Source organism: Hylobates moloch, unplaced genomic scaffold, assembly GCF_009828535.3.
Source record: "Hylobates moloch isolate HMO894 unplaced genomic scaffold, HMol_V3 SCAFFOLD_14, whole genome shotgun sequence".
In the NCBI taxonomy this organism is placed as follows: domain Eukaryota; kingdom Metazoa; phylum Chordata; class Mammalia; order Primates; family Hylobatidae; genus Hylobates; species Hylobates moloch.
In genome coordinates this window covers 81,323,283-81,342,344 of record NW_026652289.1, presented here as the reverse complement: position 1 = coordinate 81,342,344, position 19,062 = coordinate 81,323,283, and the positions used below count along the sequence as shown (strand labels likewise).

General features: G+C 38.0%; 1 protein-coding gene across 8 annotated transcripts in view; it reads right to left on the bottom strand.

Moving 5' to 3' along the window:
* Nucleotides 1-19,062, bottom strand: part of FMN1 (formin 1) — a 434,114-nt gene that overhangs the window by 161,793 nt on the left and 253,259 nt on the right. For all 8 annotated transcript variants that reach the window (XM_058428057.1, XM_058428060.1, XM_058428056.1 and 5 more), the window contains one exon: nucleotides 1,324-1,411. In XM_058428057.1, the coding sequence (XP_058284040.1) occupies nucleotides 1,324-1,411 (88 nt within the window). The remainder of the gene's footprint in view (nucleotides 1-1,323; nucleotides 1,412-19,062) is intronic.

Here is a 19,062-nt window from a genome sequence, read left to right as displayed (position 1 = left end):
GGTGACCCGAGATCACACCACTGCACTCCATCCAGCCTGGGCAATGAGAGCAAAACTCCGTCTCAAAACAAAACAAACCAAACCAAAAACCAGAAAAACCCCCAAAGATTTACATTTAATTAATTAGTGAGAAAGGGGAGTATTGTTTTCATGCGAGACAGAGATTTTGAAAAGGTATGATGTGTTCTGGTCTACTTTTCTAGATACTAATAAAAATATGTACACACAAAATCTCTTCTCTTTAAATGTCTTTTATCTAAAATGGAGCCAAAGATAACCAAATATAAATCACATTTTGAAAACGAAAGGATTAAGAAACAATGACGTAACCAAATGAAGGAAAGTGTTTCTCCCTAGAAGTATTCCAGCTAATAAAGAAGAAATGATGGAATTAGTACATCATTATTTTGAAAACTTCTAATGAAATAATAAATCTAGGCAAAGATCATTAAGTGCTCACTAACATCACAGATAACTAAATATTATGCACTTCTTGATAGAAAACATAATAGCATCTATGATGTATTCTTCCACTCAGATTAAGTCTCCAGCATAGTTTATAGAAAACAGGGGACAGGGGAACATGATAAATAAAAACACGACAACATGATCAGCAAAATCTAAAATGTGGGAAAGTCTACAGACAAGTGACCTGGTTTCTTCAACAAATAAATTACAAAAGGGGAAAAAATGGAGGGTAGAAACTTCTAGAGTAAAATAAATTTGAGAGACACATCAAAGGCAATGCACGGAATTTGTCTGGATCCTCATTTAAACTAACTATAAATGAATGGATGAATTAATGAGTATACAAACAACAGGGAAATTAGAACTACCTATGTGATGATACTGAGTAACTATGATTAATGTTTTTAAAGGAAGGATAATGGCACTGGATGGAGTATTGTTTGGAAAAGTACCCCTGGGCCTGGCGCGGTGGCTCATGCCTGTAATCTCAGCACTTTGGGAGGCCAAGGTGGGCAGACTGCTTGAGCCCAGGAGTTTGAGACCAGCCTGGGCAACATGGCAAAACCCCATCTGTAAAACAAATAAATAAATGAAGTATCCTTATTTTTTAGCAATAGTACTAACATTTTTAACAGATGACTTATAAAGCATCTGAAATTTGCTTCATAATAACCTACTTGGTGAGAGGAGGGCGTTTTCAGATAAAACAAGAGTGAGTTGATGGTTCTGTAGCTGAGTATTGGGTATATCGGATTCATTAGGGCATTCTAATTTTATATGTGTTTGACATTCTTCAGAATGAAATGTTTTTTAAAAAATGGAAAAAGTAAAACAAAAGTGATAGAAAAGACTTACCCTGTTGGATATCCTTCATTTCTAAATGTAAACTAGATATCAAGATTCCCACAGTTTGAGATCGTTTTCCATCCAACAATTTGATGATCTAAAATTAGAAAAAAAAAAAAAAAAAAAATACAAGCTCAAATGACCAGTCTTTCAGAAAAAAAAAAAGAGAATACAAGCTCAAATGACCATGCAGTCTTTCAGAAGGCACACCAAAAACATTAAGATTTTTTAGATACACTGATTGATGAACTAAATTGATGCTGCATGCACTCTTCTTTAAATAATACTTAACTGGGAAGTAACTTATGCACAATTATAGACATCTTACACAATGAAAGACATTTTACAAAATAAACACAAAAAATTCCATCAGCCTAATACAAACACTAAATCTTTATATGTTACTCTGATCATTTTACTCAAGTACTAAGTTATACCAGCATCAAGATGTATACAATGTCATATTCATCTTTTTCACTTATCATCGGAATATTTTCATGTTACTACTGGTGAAGTCACTTCATAGCCTCCAATCTTTTTAGTAATGTCATCTTCTGAGTGATTTAGGGGAAAAAGCATGAACATCTGAGTCAGCCACCAGTGGTATGGCCTTGGTAAAGTGATAATCTCTATGAATTGATTTCCTCATCATGAAGGGCTTACTGTATTTAGTCTACACTTTTATTTTATTTTGAGACAAGGTCTAGCTCTGTCACCTAGGCTGGAGTGCAGTGGCATGATGAGTGTTCCCCTTAGCCTTGACCTCCCGGGTTTAAGTGATCCTCTTGCCTCTGGGATCACAGGCAGGCGCCACCACACCCAGATAATTTTTAAAAATTTTTATAGAGACATGGTCTCTATAAAAACTTTGTTGCCCAGGCTGATCTGACCCCAAACCCTAAATTCAAGCGATTCTTCCATTTCAGCTTTCCAAAGTGCTGGGGTTACAAGCATTAGTCATTGCACCTGGCCCATCCATTTATTTTAGAAATTAAATGACTATATGCAAAGCACCTAATACAGTTCTTGACATATATTTATTTAAAGTTTTTCTGTTTCAGGGAGGTTACTTCCTATTTGTTATTATTAATATAAACAATGTAATACCTTGCACACAAAGCTCTAATTTTAAATTAATTAATTTTTGAGATAGTATCCAGCGCCGTCACACAGGCTGGAGTACAGTGACGCAATCACAGCTCACTGTAATTTTGAACTCCTGGGCTCAAGTGATCCTTGCACCTTAGCCTCACGAGTAGCAAGGACTATAGCTGCAGGCCACCATGCTTGGTTAATTTTTATTTTTTTTTGATGTTTTGTAGAGGTGAGGTCTCACTATATTGCCAACGCTGCTCTCAAATTCCTGGGCCCAAGCCATCCTCCCACCTTGGTCTCCCAAAGTATTGGGATTATAGGTGTGAGCCACCACACTTGGCCTTAAAATTATTTTTTATAATAATGTGTATTTTTACAATCTTCATAGAAACTCCACATACCTCATTGCCAGTTATTTCAACCTTTATGAATATTCCATGGAGAAGTCTATATAGTTTTGTGCTTCTCTACAACTAGTAAACCAAATCGGCTCCCTAATAACATATCACAAAGCTGCCACTAAGGAAAAAAACTATCTTTTCTCTCATGTGGCAGGGCTACAAAAATAAAAGAGAAGCACCCACAAAACACAAAACTTTTTTTTTTTTTTTTGAGACGGAGTCTCGCTCTGTCGCCCAGGCTGGAGTGCAGTGGTGCAATCTCGGCTCACTGCAAGCTCCGCCTCCCGGGTTCACGCCATTCTCCTGCCTCAGCCTCTCCGAGTAGCTGGGACTACAGGCGCCCGCCACTATGCCTGGCTAATTTTTTGTATTTTTAGTAGAGACGGGGTTTCACCGTGGTCTCGATCTCCTGACCTCGTGATCCGCCCACCTCGGCCTCCCAAAGTGCTAGGATTACAAGCGTGAGCCACCGCGCCCGGCCCACAAATCTTACAAATCTTTTTAACGTGCTTTGCTAGTTAAAATACAAACTAGGCTGAACAGCTGTGCTTTCCTTCCCACCTACGTACTTACAGAATTGCCAAACTACCGTGAAGACAAGACTAAACAGTAACAAACATCTACATTTGTATTATTACTGTAATAGCTGAGTTGCTTGCTGGTTGAAAAATAAGGGATAACAATAGTTTGTTCCAATAAAGATGATCTAACTGCCTAATTGTCTAACTACCTGTTGATTGATCGATCTTGAATCAGTTATTGCCAGATATTTTTTTCCTTTACCTGTTCAGAATGGCTACTTTCATATAACAATTAGACCTAAAATATAGTAAATACTAAGTATTAATCAAGATGTAAAGGAAAAAAATCTCATTTTTCCGTCAATATGTTTAAGCATTTCAACATTCGCCTTAGAGAGAAAGATTCTTGAGGCATACAGCATTTTAGGAGTTTTAAAGAGAAATAGAGAAGGTACTCAGTATTTTTTTATATGAAAGTAAAAGCAAAAAAAAAGGCAATTAAGCATAATACAGTATCTTCCTTAAAAATGCAATTTCTGGATTTTTCTTAGAGAACCCAAATTTAAAGTCAAATGATTTTTTCATCCAATAAAAAAATTAAGAAAAGTCAATTTAGTTTTAAATAACTATTCAGCCATGCACCCATTCAAAAAATATTTACTGTGCATGTTGCGTGTGCCTGGCACTGCTTTGTATTCTGGGGATGCGGAGGTGACTGAGACAGATCAAGTCGTAAGAAGTTTGCTGTAAAGAGTCAAAAAGGCAAATAAAAGCATCACCTAAACTAACTGGAGTGCAAATTCAAAAAGAGAAATGTTTTGGGAATTGACTAGATTTATTCTTAAGTGTCCAGGATGGTGACTGATACAACCACAACCATGGCATACACATCAATGACAAGGACACAGGAACAGCATCAAATTTATGACAAGATCACAGCTGGGTTGCAGAAGTTTCTTCAAATGAACACGCACCAAGCTATCCAGTTAGGGCTCTGAAAACTACCAGTAATACTCTGCCTACAAGAAAGGTAATGTACAAATGCACGTTTCTCTGTTAGCTAATTAAAAGAAAGCAGGAGAGAGATCACGAGAGAGTAAAAGAGCAAGAAAGATATTGATTCTGTCTGTCCCTGAGTAAAATGAGGCAAATCTACCCCTTACCCCATTATACAACCAGGCTTAACTGTGGAAAGGATGTTATCACCATAAGCCATGCTTGGAATTTTGTCGAATGACTTGGCATAACCAGGTATTTGGTAAGTGTTACCTTTACTGGGACTAATGCCTTAAGACGTTTTTGTTTGGAAATCTGATGCTGATTTCCTAAAAAGGGGCTGGGGGCAGCTAAGCAGTGGTGAAGTTGGGAGCATTTTGTATTCTCTTCCCTACCTGAACCAAATTCTCTGTCTACTTTTAAGTAAATTTTCAAAAAGATCCTTCTATGTTTCCACGTAGCCACTCTTGTGAAATACCACCAGGTTTCTCAAAACCAACTAAAATGGTAGGAACACAATGGGCACAGAATGATATGTCCTAAATCCTCTTAGTCTCTTCCTCTTTTTTTCTCCCATGGCTTCGAAGGTTTAACACTAATTTCTCTTTATTTTTATGAAAAGTGCACAACATGAAATGTATTCTATTAACAAAAATTTAAATGCATAGTACGTTATTAACTACAAGCACAATGTTTTACAGCAGATTTCTAGAACTTTTTCACCTTGCAAAACTGAAATTTTATACCCACAGAATAGCAAATTTCCAGTTCGCCGTTGTTCCAGACCCTAGGAACCACCATTCTACTTTCCGTTCCTTTGAGTTTGACCACCATGGATACCTCATATAAGTGGAATCACGCAGCATTTGTCTTTTTGTGACCAGATTATTTTCACTTAGCATAATGTCCTCAGGCCAATTCATGTTGTAGCAAATGACAAGATTTCCTTTTTTGTGTGGTCAAGTAATATTCCATTGTATGTACACACCACGTTTTCTTTATCCATTCACCCATCAATGGACATTTAGGTTGTCTCCATCTCTTTGCTATTGTCAATAATGCTGCAACAAACATGGGAATATCTTTTCAATACAATGACTTCAATTCTTTTGGTAAATATCCAGAAGAAAGATTAATGGATCATATGGTAGTTCTATTTTTAATTTTTTTTTTTTTTGAGTTGGAGTCTCGTTGTGTCGTCTAGGCTGGAGTGCAGAGGCTCGATCTCGGCTCACTGCAAGCTCCGCCTGCCAGGTTCACACCATTCTCCTGCCTCAGCCTCCCAAGTATCTGGGATTACAGGCACCTGCCACCACGCCCAGCTAATTTTTTGCATTTTTAGTAGATGGGGTTTCGCCGTGTTAGCCAGGATGGTCTCGATCTCCTGACCTCGTGATCTGCCCGCCTTGGCCTCCCAAAATGCTGGGATTACAGGCGTGAGCCACCGCCCCTGGTCTATTTTAAAATTTTTAAAGAACTTCATACTGTTTTCCATAGTGAATACACCATTTTACATTTCCACCAACAGTGTACAAAGGTCCCACTTTGTCTACGTCCTCAAAACAACTTGCTATTTTTCGTTGTTTTTTTTTTTTTTGACAGTGGCCATTCTGACACGTGTGAGGGGTTATCTCATTGTGATTTTGATTTGCATTTCACTGCTGATTAGTGATGTTGAGCATCTTTTTCTATACCTGCTGGCCATCTGTATACCTTTTTTGGAGAAATGTTTGGATAAGTCTTTAGCCCATTTTTATCAGACATGTGGTTTGCAAATATTTTTTCCCATTCTGTAAGTTGTCTTTTCACTCTGTCGATTGTTTCCTTTGCTGAGCAGAAGCTTTTTCATTTAACATAGTTCCCTTTGTGCATCTGTTATTTTTGCTTTTTTTGGGAGGGGGGGTCTGTGCTTTTCATGTTATATCCAGGAAATAATTGCCAAAACCAATTTTATAGAACTTTTCCCTATTTTTTAAAAAAGTTTTAAAGTTTCAAGTCTCACATTTAAGTTTCTAATCTATTTTGAGTTGATTTTTGGGTATGTTCCAAGATAAGGGTCCAATTTCATTCTTTCGTGTGTGGATAGCCAGTTCTCCCAGCACCATCTGTTGAAGAGACTATCCTTTCCCCATTGTATAGTCTTGGCACCCTTGTCAAAGAACATTTGCCTGTATATGCTTGGGTTTATTTCTGGGTTCTCTGTTCTGTTTTATTGGCCTATAATGTCTGTCTTTATGCCAGTACCATACTATTTTGATTACTGCAGCTTGGCAATTTGTTTTGAATTCAGAAAGTGTGAGTCCGCTAGATTTGTTCTTTCTCATGATGGTTTTGGCTACTCAGGGTCTTCTGTGGTTCCATACAAATTTTAGGATTGTTTTTTCCTATTTCTGCAAAGCTGTCACTGGGATTTTAAGAGGAACTGCACTGAATCTGTACGTTGCTTTGGGGAATATAGACATTCAATAATGTTAATTCTTTCAATACATAAATATGAGATGTCTTTACAGTAATTTGTCTTCCTAAATTTTTTTAAGCAATGTTTTGTAGTTTTCAAAACTAGTCTGTACTAGTCTTTTACTTTCTTCAGTTTATTCCTAAGTATTTCATTTTTTTGGATGTTATTTTAAATGAAATTGTTTTCTTAATTTCCCTTCCAGGTAGTTAATATTTTTGTGTGTATAAGAACACAACAAATTTTTGTTTGTTGATTTGGAATCTTGTAAGTTTGCTGAATTTTTTTTTTTTTTTTTTTTTTTTTGAGACGGAGTCTTGCTCTGTCGCCCAGGCTGGAGTGCAGTGGCGCAATCTCGGCTCACTGCAAGCTCCGCCTCCCAGGTTCACGCCATTCTCCTGCCTCAGCTTCTCCGAGTAGCTGGGACTACAGGCGCCTGCCACCACGCCCGGCTAATTTTTTTGTATTTTTAGTAGAGACGGGGTTTCACCGTGGTCTCGATCTCCTGACCTCGTGATCCGCCCACCTTGGCCTCCCAAAGTGTGCTGAATGTTTTTAATAGTTCTTCACAGTTTAATTTTTTGGGGGAATCCTTAGGGTTTTCTACATATAAAATCATATCTGTGAACACAGATAATCTTACTATTTCATTTCCAACTTTGATGCCTTTTATTTCTTTCTCTTGATTAATGTCTCTATGACTTTCAGTACTATGTTGAATAAAGTAGCATGAGTGAGTATCCTTGTCTCGTTGCTGATCTTAGTGGAAATGCTTTTTAGTTTTTCAAACTTGAGTATAATATTAGCTTTGAAGTTTTAGTATATGGTCTTTATTTCTTTCTATTCCTTCTAAAGAATATTTCCTTCTTTAGGTAATTTCCTTCTATTCCCAGTTTGATGAGTTTTTCTCAGAAAACAGTGTTCAGTTTTTTCAAATGCTTTTTCTGCATCTATCAAAATATTTTTACCCTTTGTTCTTTTAATGTAATATATATTGATAAATATTCATATGTTGAACCATCCTTGCATTTGAGAGATAATTGACACTTGGTGATAGCATATGATCCTTTTAATGTGCTATTAAATTATGTTTACTAGGCCAGGTGCAGTGGCTCACGCCTGTAATCCCAGCACTTTGGGAGGCCAAGGCAGGCGGATCACTTGAGGTCAGGAGTTAGAAACCAGCCTGGCCAACATGGTGAAACCCCATCTCTACTAAAAATACAAAAAACTACCTGGGCATGGAGGCACGTGCCTGGTAGTCCCAGCTACTTGGGAGGCTGAGGCAGGAGAATCACTTGAACCCGGGAGGCTGAGGTTGCAGTGAGCTGAGATTGTGCTACTGCACTCCAGCCTAGGAAACAGATAAGAGATAATGACCTGTAGTTTTCTTTTCTTGTAATGTCTTTGGCTTTGGTATCAGAGTAATGCTGTTCTCATAAAATGAATTTGGAAGGGTGACCTCTTCAATTTTTTGGAAGAGTTTGAGAAGCACTGCTTCTCTGTTAATTATTCTTTAAATGTTTGGTAGAATTCTCCACTGAAGCCATCTGGTTCTGGGCTTTTCTCTGGAGGTTTTTGATTACTAATTCAATCTCCTTACTTGTTACAGGTCTGTTCAGATTTTCCACTTCATCACGATTCAGTCCTGCTAGGTTGTACATTTCTAGGAATTGATCTATTTCTCCTAGGTTATCCAATTTTTGGCATGTAATTGTTCATAGTAGGTTCTTATAATCCTTCTATTTCTGTGGCATCGGTTGTAATGTCTTCTCTTTCATTTTTTATATACTTGTGTTTTCTCTCTTTTTTCCTTAGTTTAGCTAATGATTTGTCAATTTTGTTTATCTTTTCAAAAAACCAACTCGGTTTTGTTGACTATTTTCCTATTGTTTTTCTATACTCTATTTTGCTTATTTCCACTGAAATCCTTATTTCATTTCTTCTATTAACTTTGGGCTTAGTTTATCCTTCTTTTTCTAGTTCCATGAGGTATAGAGTCAGGTTGTTTATTTGAAATCTTTTTAAACATAGGTGTTCACCCTAAAACCTTACTCTTAGTACTGCTTTTGTTGCATCTCATATGTTTTGGTATGTTGTATTTTAGTTTTTGTTTGTTGCAAGATATTTTCCAATTTCCCTTTTGGTTTCTTCTTTGACCCACTAGTTGTTCAAAAGTGTGCTGTTTAATTTCCCTGTATGTATGAAGTTTCCAGTTTTCCTCCTGCTATTATTTCTCGTTTCATGCCATTGTGGTCAGAAAACATACGTGGCATAACTCCAATTTTTAAAAATTTGTTAAGGCTTGTTTTCTGACATAACGTGTGACTTATCCTGGAGAATGTGCACTTGAGAAGAATGTGTTTCAAAACCCAATTCCTGTTGGGTGGAATAGTCTGTTTATTTCCATTACGTCCATTTGGTATACAGTGTTGCTCAAGTCCTCTGTTTCCTTATTGTTTATCTTTCTTGTTACATCATTTATCAAAAGTGGGCTATTGAAATCTCCCATTGTTGTGTTGCTGTGTATTTCTCCCTTTAGTTCTGTAAAAATTTGCTTCATATATTTGGCTTGTATGTTGGGTGCACATGTAACTGTTTTATCTTCCTGGTGAATTGACCCTTTTATCATCAAATAGTGTCCTTCTTTGTCTTTTATTAGAGTTTTTGACTTAAACTCTAACTATTGCCACCCTGCTCTCTTTTGGATTGTTTTTAGTTTAGCTAAGGATGTCATTTTTTTCTTTTAATTAACTCTTGGAATATCTTTTTCCATCCCTTTTCACTTTCAGCCTGTGTCCTTGAGTCTAGACAGCATATAGTTCCATCTTTTTTTTATCCATTTAGCAATTTTATGTCTTTTGACTGAGAAATCTTCTCTATTTGCATTTAAAGTAATTACTGAGAGACGAGAACTTCTTATTGCTAATTTGTTCATTGTTTTGTAGCTTTTGTAGTTTTATCTTTTTCTATATTGATGACTTCTTTTGTGTTTTGTTTCTTATAGTGACTTGCTTTGATTCTTTTCTCTTTTTTTTTGTTGTTGTATCTTCTATAGGCATTTTCTTTGTTGTTACTATGAGACTTACATAAAACATTTTATAGGTATAATAATCTATTTTAAGCTAATTTCAATTACATACACAAATTCTACTCTTACTTCTCCACTCCCACACTTTATGTAGTTGATATAACAAATTATATTTTTTCTATTGTGTATCCATTAACATATTTTTATAATTATATTTGTTTTTAATATCTGGCAGGTATAAATTCTATACCAGAGTTAAAAGTGATTTATCCACATCATTACAGTGTACTGTATTTATCCGTATATATACCTTTATCTACAAGCTTTGCACTTTCATATGCTTTTGTGTTGCTATGTCATGCCCTTTTCATTTCAACTTTAAAGACTTCCCTTTATCATTTCTTGTAAGTCTAGTGGTCATGAACACCCTACACTTTTATTTATCTAGAACATCTATTTCTCTTTTGTTTTTGAAAGACAGTTTTTTTTCCTTTTTGGGGGGAGTGGGGACTGAGTCACTCTGTCACCCAGGCTGGAGTGCAATGGCACAATCTTGGCTCACTGCAACCTCCACCTCCCAGGTTCAAGCGATTCTCCTGCCTCAGCCTCCCAAGTAGCTGAGATTATAGGCGTCCCCTGCCATGCTGGGCTAATTTTTGTATTTTTAGTATAGGTGGGGTTTCACCATGTTGGCCAGGCTGGTCTCAAACTCCTGACCTCAGGTGATCCACCCGCCTCGGCCTCCCAAAGGGCTAGAATTATAGGCGTGAGCCACTGTGTCTGGCCAAAAGACAATTTTTTTTTTTTTTTTTTTTTGAGACAGTCTTGCTCTGTCGCCCAGACTGGAGTGCAGTGGCATGATCTCCACTCACTGCAACCTCTGCCTCCTGGGTTCAAGCAATTCTCCTACCTCAGCCTCCCGAGTACCTGAGATTACAGGCACACACCACCATGCCTGGCTAATTTTTTGTATTTTTAGTAGAGATGGGGTTTCACCATGTTGGGCAGGCTGGTCTTGAACTCCTGACCTCGTGAGTCACCTGCTGTACTCTCCCAAAGTGCTGGGATTACAGGCATGAGCCACTGCACCCAGCCGAAAGACAGTTTTTCTAGATATAGTTTTCTTACTTTGTAATTTTCTTTCATTGCTTTGAATATATTACCCTATATCCTTCTGGTCTGCAAGTTCATGCTGAGAAATCTTCTGATAGTCTTGTTGGGGTGCCCTTGTATGAGTTGCTTTCCTCCTCCTGCTTTCAAAATTCTCTTTTTTTTGTCTTTAACTTTTGACAGTTTGATTGTAATGTGCTCAGTGTGGTCTTTTGAGTTCTCCTAGTTGGGATCCATTGGGATTCTTGAATCTGAATGTTTATTTCTTCCCCCAGATATTTGACCATTATTTCTTCCAATATACTTTCCTACCTTTCTACCTTCTCCTTCTGTAACTCTCATAATGTGTCTATTGATCTGCTTGACGGTGTTCCATATGTCCCTTAGACTTCCTTTACTCGTTTTTTTTTTTTTTTGAGACGGAGTCTTGCTCTGTCACCCAGGCTGGAGTGCAATGGTGTGATCTTGGCTCACTGCAACCTCCGCCTCCCAGATTCAAGCGATTCGCCTGCCTCAGCCTCCTGAGTAGCTGGGATTACAGGCATGCACCACCCCACACAGCTAATTTTTGTATTTTTAGTAGAGATGAAGTTTCACCACGTTGGCCATGCTGGTCTTGAACTCCTGACCTCGTCATCTGCCCACCTCAGCCTCCCAAAGTGCTGGGATTACAGGCGTGAGCCACCGCACCTAGCCTCCTCTTCATTTTTTTCTTTTTGCTCCTTTAAATGGATCATTTCAAACGATCTCTCTTTGATTTATCTGATTCTTCCTTCTGCTTCATTAACTCTGCTATTGAAGCCCACTAGTGAGCTTTTAAATTTGGTTATTGTATTCTTTGGCCCCAATATTTGTTTGGTTCTTTATAATATTTTCTATTTCTTTGTTGATACTGTCATTTTGTTCATGTATCTTTTTCCTCAGCTCACTGAGCATCTTTATGACATTTATTTTGAATTATTTGTCAAGTAATTCATATACATCTGTGTCTTTAGGATTGGTTTGATTTCTTTTGTTCCACTGGTTGGTCCATGCTCCCCTGTTTCTTTGTGTGCTTTGTTACTTTGTGTTGGGATTTGAAAGAGAAGTCACCATTCCCATTCTTTACAGACTGATTTCATACAGTGAAAGACCTTTGCCAATCAGCCCAGCTAATGTCTCTGGGGGATTTTCAAGCCTTTTCTGTGGATAAATATTCTCTGGACTTAGATATGTGAATTCCCAATTAGAGGGATTTTGGTTTTTCAGGAGCTCGTAATCCCTGCTCTCTCTAGTGTCTGTCTGTGGTACTGCAGGTTCTCTGGAGGTGGTGTAAGCTGTCCAGCTCCTTTTTGTTCTCATCTGCCCCCAAACATCTAGAATATGTCAAGTCCCATGAACACACAGAGTCGAAAAAGGAAAAGGAGAAAGGAGAAAAGAGGAGGCGGAGTGGGAAGAAGAGAAGGAGGAGGAGAAAACAAGGAAGGAGAAGAAGGAAAGGAAGGAAGGAGAAGAAGAAAAGATGGGTGAAGATGAAGAAGAGGAAGAGGAGGAGGGAGCAGAGGAAGAAGAAAAAACAGTTCCTTGGACAACACTGTGAAAAGGTGAAAAAGTAGACACAAGCTCCACTCTTCTCTCCCCTACAATCCCTGTGGGAGAAGCTGCTGAGCTGTATTGGCCTCTGTCTACTGTACTGCAGGCCACCTAGCTTTTTATTCTCAGCAGTCTCCACGCATCTGGAGTATGCTGTGTCCCATCAGCACTCCAAGTTGGGCAAGACAGAAATCAGTCTCTTGGGTGGCTCTCTGAAAAGCCAGAGCATTGGATGGATGCTCTGACTTTTTCCTTCTCCAAGGAGAAGCCAGGATTTGGAGGTTTACTCTCACTTACTCTGCCGTGAGCAAGGGTGAGGGGCAATTGCAATGAATGCATACTAATTCATATCATCATCTTTCTTCTCAGTGGTTTCCAACCTGGCATCTTTCCCTGTTAGCTCTTAGATTCACATACAACAGAAACCAGTCTTTCAAGTACCTCCCCCAAAGTCTGAACATTAGACTTAAGATCCAGTCTTCTCTCCCTCTCCCGAAGGAGAAGCCAGGAGGTAGTTTTCTCTAAATCAAAGTATAGTGTCGGGGAGGGAGGCAGATGAGTGCCATGAATTTTCCTATTAACTCCAATACAACTGGTTTCATGCTCACCTGGGGTGTAGGAGCCTCTTAACTGATTTCTGAATTTCTCACAAAGGGAACTGGCCCATGTATTATTAAAACTGGCGTCTCCATGGGGCAACAAGGATCCGGTATTTTCTATTCCACCTTGATCTTGATGACATTACCCCCCCCTTTCCCACTTTTAGTTTCTGAGAGGCAAATGCTATGTCATCCATGGATAGATAAGACCAAGGTGGCTGGGTTCCACCAAATTATGTTCCCAGTCACAAAGTGGCTCATATGGCCATGTTGGTAGTGAGAGTATGAGCAGACAGATCTGAGACTGAGTCAGGCTTCACTGAAAGGGGGCTGGCCTCTCTTCGTAATTGGAGGACAGTACCAAACAAACTACAAGGAAAAGAATTAGAAATGAAGGAAGAATAACGAGAAAAAGAGTAGAAGAAACATATATTTTAAAAGATCTTCCTTAAGATATGCAAAATAACTGAAAGGAAACAAATGGAGGAAAATAACACATTAGACTTGTGAACACACAAAGAAATGGTTCAGTACAACCCAAGACTTTGATATACACTTAGATCTTTCTGAGATTGGTTAGAAATTGGGGTAGCAGGGTGTGAGGAGAAAGTGTTGGAAGTAGACAGGAGGAAAAAAGAAACTTGAAGACTAAAAGAAAAAGTGTACATTTTATTGCACATTTTTTTACACTGTGTAGCACTTTTTTTTCATGCAGAAATACATTACTGACAGCTTCCTTGTCAGTGCAGGCAGAGCCATTTCTAAAAACATCACATCATTTAAGTATTCCCCTACTAAAGGACAATTAGAAATCATCCAAATTTTGGCCAGGTGCTGTGGCTCACACCTGTAATCTCAGCAATTTGAGAGGTCGAGGTGAGTGGATCACTTGAGGCCAGGAGTTCGGGACAAGCCTGGTCAAAATGATGAAACCCCATCTCTACTAAAAATACAAAAATTAGGTGGGTGTGGTGGCACACGCCTGTAATCCCAGCTCCTCGGGAGGCTGAGGCGTGAGAATTGGTTGAACTCAGGAGGCGGAAGTTGCAGTGAGCCAAGATCAAGCCACTGCTCACCAGCCTGGGTGACAGAGCGAAGATTGTGTCTGAAGAAATGTTCCAAATTTTGTCAATTGTTAAGAATGCTACAATGAACAAGCGGGCAGATATATCCTTAGTCATGCAAGTTTGTATTTTCATAGGACTCATAGAAGTCATTCAAATAATATGCCCGTTTGAAAATGTGATAAATATTTCAGAATTGTTTCTTATTAGACTTACCCTGCCAAGTATTTGATAATGACTGTTTTTCTGCTCTCACACCCATGTTAGGTATTACCAATTTTAATAGTGTTGGCTGAAAAATAGGTGAAATGTGTTTTTATGATTTTGTTTTGCATTTTTAATGATTTTTATTAGTCACATCTTATGAATTGTCTTTATATTGTTTTTGCTACATTTTTCAATTACTAGATCTACTAGGCTGGTATAATGCAAATACACTTAAATAAGCACTTAGCTAAATAAGAGGAAAAAAGATTGACAAAGAGCCTGCTGTACATAAAAGTCATTTTCAAAGGGAAGAAGAGGAAATAGAATGACCTTTTACTACATTTCCACTAAGCACTGGTATTGTGTTCCTCTGCACATTAGCCAATCCAAATGGACAGTTGTGCACTGGGGGCAGTGAGCATTGCAATATTGTAAACCTTTATTCCTTTAGTGGCCCCCTGTGGACTTCCAGAGTGATAACAATACTTCAGGCTCAAGAGTCCTGTAAAGTATGTATAGCTATCTCACTGCTGGGGCATTAAAGCAAGAAGCACAGCTAACCGAATTTTTATGATAATTCATTTTTTATGTTCATTATCAAATCTTACAACGTCCTTACCGAGATATATACCCATTACTGAAGAACTTATTGTAGAGTAGTGAGGAAGAAAATATTAAGGGGAAAAAAGACAGTGAAGAAAACTGATGAAGAGAACAAGAAAATGTGAGAACAAAGATGTGGAACATGACAAAGATTGTTTTTTTAATTTGTTATCAACCAATATTATTACTTTACTTTCTGAATACTTTTTTAGAGTCATTGTTAAGTTTCAAATAACCAAAATGCAATTTATGTTGAACCATCTATTAACTGAAAATTTCCCTGGCTTTTCTTTTGTTGGGTTATATTCATTATTAGTAAGCTAATTTTTAGACAGAAAAAGTGAATTTCAAAAATTCCCCTTGGAAGAGAAAAACTATATGAAGATAAACTAATATTGGGTATTTATTCTCCCAAATCCATTGACATATCTTATACTGTGCTTGAAAGAAATCAAATTCAATGAATCACGCCTTCCGTATCTATATATTTATTTACTGAATGCTGTGGACTGGTGATCATAGTGATAATCTGGGAAATTTTTAGAATCATAAATTGCCTGAAATTATCGGATACTTAATATTCTGCTCTTTTTATGGTAGGAAATTTAATATATATATTTACATAAGCACAGATTTCAAATACAAAAGTTGTAAGAAACTGATAATTAACTCAAAAACCTAATTATTAAGCACCAACCCACTCTTTAAGCTTCTGTTTGATATTAGCATTCTGTGCTATTTTGACAATTTTTCAGTTATTTGGCCTAAGGAAAAGGTTCCCAACAATATCACAATCTAAGTAGAAATACAAAGACTGAGAACTATAGCCATAAACTACAACAGTCCTTCCCTCTAGTTTTCAACCTTTGCCTGCTGAGCTTTCATGAATGACCTCTTGGCCAGCTGTGGAATGGGATCAACATCATGATCTAGCATACCAGTTATTAAGAGAAAAGTCAGGAGGCCAGCCTTCAGCCTTCTATTTCTAGGCCTGCCCTTACTCATCATTTTATCAATGCTGAAAGGCAGACAGTCCAATTCAGTGGTCCTCACAATATGCAAATTCCTATGTCTACTGCAAACAAAGTAAAAATTGTGTGTGTGTGTGTTCAATGGAGTTCAAAGACTAAAGAGGGCAAACATATATAAATAACTGATGCAGGAGCTACTCATAGGATCAGTAACTTAAAAGAGTTTGTAATTATTCTCAGGTATACGATCCTTGAAAATGCCAAGACTCTCATGTAAAAAGGGGTTTGAAAAAGGTGGCTGTTTCTAGCACAATCTTTTTCCAGGTAACTCAAACACATTCCCAAAAGAATGTTACATCCAGTGCCTTTTTTCTGAAACAAAAATCCAGATCTCACTTTTATAAAACCTCTCCATCAAGGAGTCTTGAGAGATGATAGGCTCTGCAGAACATGAACCCCAAAAGACACTGTGACTCGTGGTCTGGGTGTCCAAACAGAAAGGACTCTTACCATTCTTCATGGCCACTAGGGTAAAGCTTCTTCCGGGCATTAAGACCCAATAGCAGCAGAGGTTTTCACAAAACCATGAGAGGTCAGTTTATCACATTTGATTGTTAGACATTAGTAGGATTCCTGACTGTATTAGTATCCAGCTTCGTCATATTAAAAGGAGTCGGTTAGCTTGCCTTAGGTAAATAACAAAGGAAAGGTTCCCCGAAAGCCCCCGGCCCACAGGTTAGTGCCTTACCCCCACATAACATAAAATGCAGCCTGAGAAAAAAATCAAGCTGCAGGAACCAATAATATGAATGTCAAAATAATTATTTTCCATGTTTACGTGAAGCCAGTAGATCCAATTTATGCTTTAAGCTCCCAAGTCGATTTTATTCCATGTAGGTTCTTGGGGGGAAAAGTGGCTACTATAGGCTGTTCAGGAAAGGTAGTTCAGAAAACGTTTACTGGAGAGTGTAAGTCTTTGTAACATTTTGCTTATCCAGTGTTACTCTGGTTGAATTGGATTTTGGAGTCATTTAACACTTAGCACTGAAGAAACCTACAAATTTCATCTAATTTATCCCTCTGCCTTTGGGTTGGCCCAGAAGTCCACGTATTTAAATATAGACCTTACTTTACAAGAATGTGCACACTTTAAGAAATTATTAAGGTTACATTTAGATAATGCACACATTTACAGCCATTTTCTCTCAAACAATACAACATAGTACTACTTCAGCTAATTGTAAATACAAATTAAACTGTTCATCCCATTGCTAGTCTATGATCCCTTATCATACTCACTTTTCATTCTTCTTTGTCCTCATATGCATATTACTTGATGTGTAATAATCCTCAAAGTCATTTTCTAGTATTAAGAGACTTTTGGCAGTGAACTATTTTACCTGATGTTTGACTCAAATTCCTCATGCTCCCATTTTGAACAATATTTTTCTGCTCTCAGGGAAGGTAGAAAACAGCTGGTCACCATCCCCTACATTAAGCTCCTTCAGAAACCTCAAGATCACCATTTTCTTTTAAACAAGAGATGTTTTATATCAAATTGTTAAAAATCAGTTTCTGAGGGATGTTAGCAAGCCCTCGGTTTATCTCAGTCCTATCTAGAGTCAGCTGAACTTGGCAGCACATGGCCTTCTCCTAGGTATAATTACAGTCTGGAGGAGAATGCAATTTGTGCAGCATTCCACTGACCTACAAGCTGACCTTGTGCAGGGGCAAATTCGCAGGTTGCGTTAAACCCTATTAGATATGCCTAGTTTAAGGCAAAGCCTTTCCAGACCCCTGCCACATGCCAGGATTAGGGCATGTCACACATGTGTACTATTACATCGCCTAAGGAACTCTCCCAATGCCTTCCAGAGTGGGAAAGCCAGGCCCACACTGTCTAAACCTGTATGTTAAGCCAGTATAGACAAATTATTATTATTCCTCACATATGTGAATTTTTTTAAAGCCTGCCTCTGTGAATAAGAATTAAGACAAAAATGGGAAGACAGATTTGCTACACTGGGAAAATCATACCCTCAACCTCAGCTAGAAAAGTTCTGCCAGACAGGCTGAGAAAGAATTCTTGTCAGGTCCGGTGGGATTTTCACATCTACAGAAAATCTGTACACTGTGTATCTTCAGCTTTCTGCCTGAGCTTGGCAGACAGGGCCAAAAGTAAAAATAAAAATAAATGGTTCTGAATAGACCACAAGTGCTGGAAGTCTGCTCAGCCAAGTGAGTTTGGCATAGCTACAAAATTAAGAGAAACACAGAAGCCCTCTTCTTCCATGGAGCCTCCCCTGTCTGAAAGGAAGATGATTAATTTCTACATCTACACCTTTGCTAGACACCAAACACATTCATACCTATACCAGATCGAGTGCATATTTTGCTCTTTGGCTTAAGTTTAACATTTGAACATACTCAGTTCCAGTTACAGGGTTTCCATCTCCAGCACAGTCAGTTTTATCCTAGAGCCTGGCAAATAAGCAGAGAGTCTTTTCAAATACAGCCACATGTGATATCACCAATGAATAGCTGCTGGCACTTCAGGGAACTAAGGGCATGTGAAAGTTGCTGCTTTTCCTGTCTGAATCAACGATTTCACCCCACCAAAAACAAACAAATAAATGTAGAATCCATATATATGAGTAGACATTTACTTTCATGACAACGATATACAGGTCGAGCATCCCAAATTCAAAACTCAAAAACTCCAAGATACGAAGTATTTCAAAATCCAAAACTTTTTGAGCACTGGTACAGTGCTCAAGGGAAATGCTCAGTGGGGTATTTCAGGTCTTGGATTTTCAGACTTGGAATGCTCAACTGGAAAATTTGAAATCTGAAATGTTTCTGGTCTCAAGCATTTCAGATAAGGGATACTCGACCTGTATACCAAATATCCATATAGGGTACACGGTCAGCTATATAGAACAAGTGCATACATGATCTGGCCTTTCTTGGTAAGACTGAACAACAGCGTGGAGAATACACACAAATTAGACAATCTGATTCTCCCAAGTGCAATTCTAAACAATATAACTTCTATTTTTGTGCCATCAAACTAGTGTTATCTTTTGCTTATGTTTCACATCAGTACTCACTGAATTCCACCAC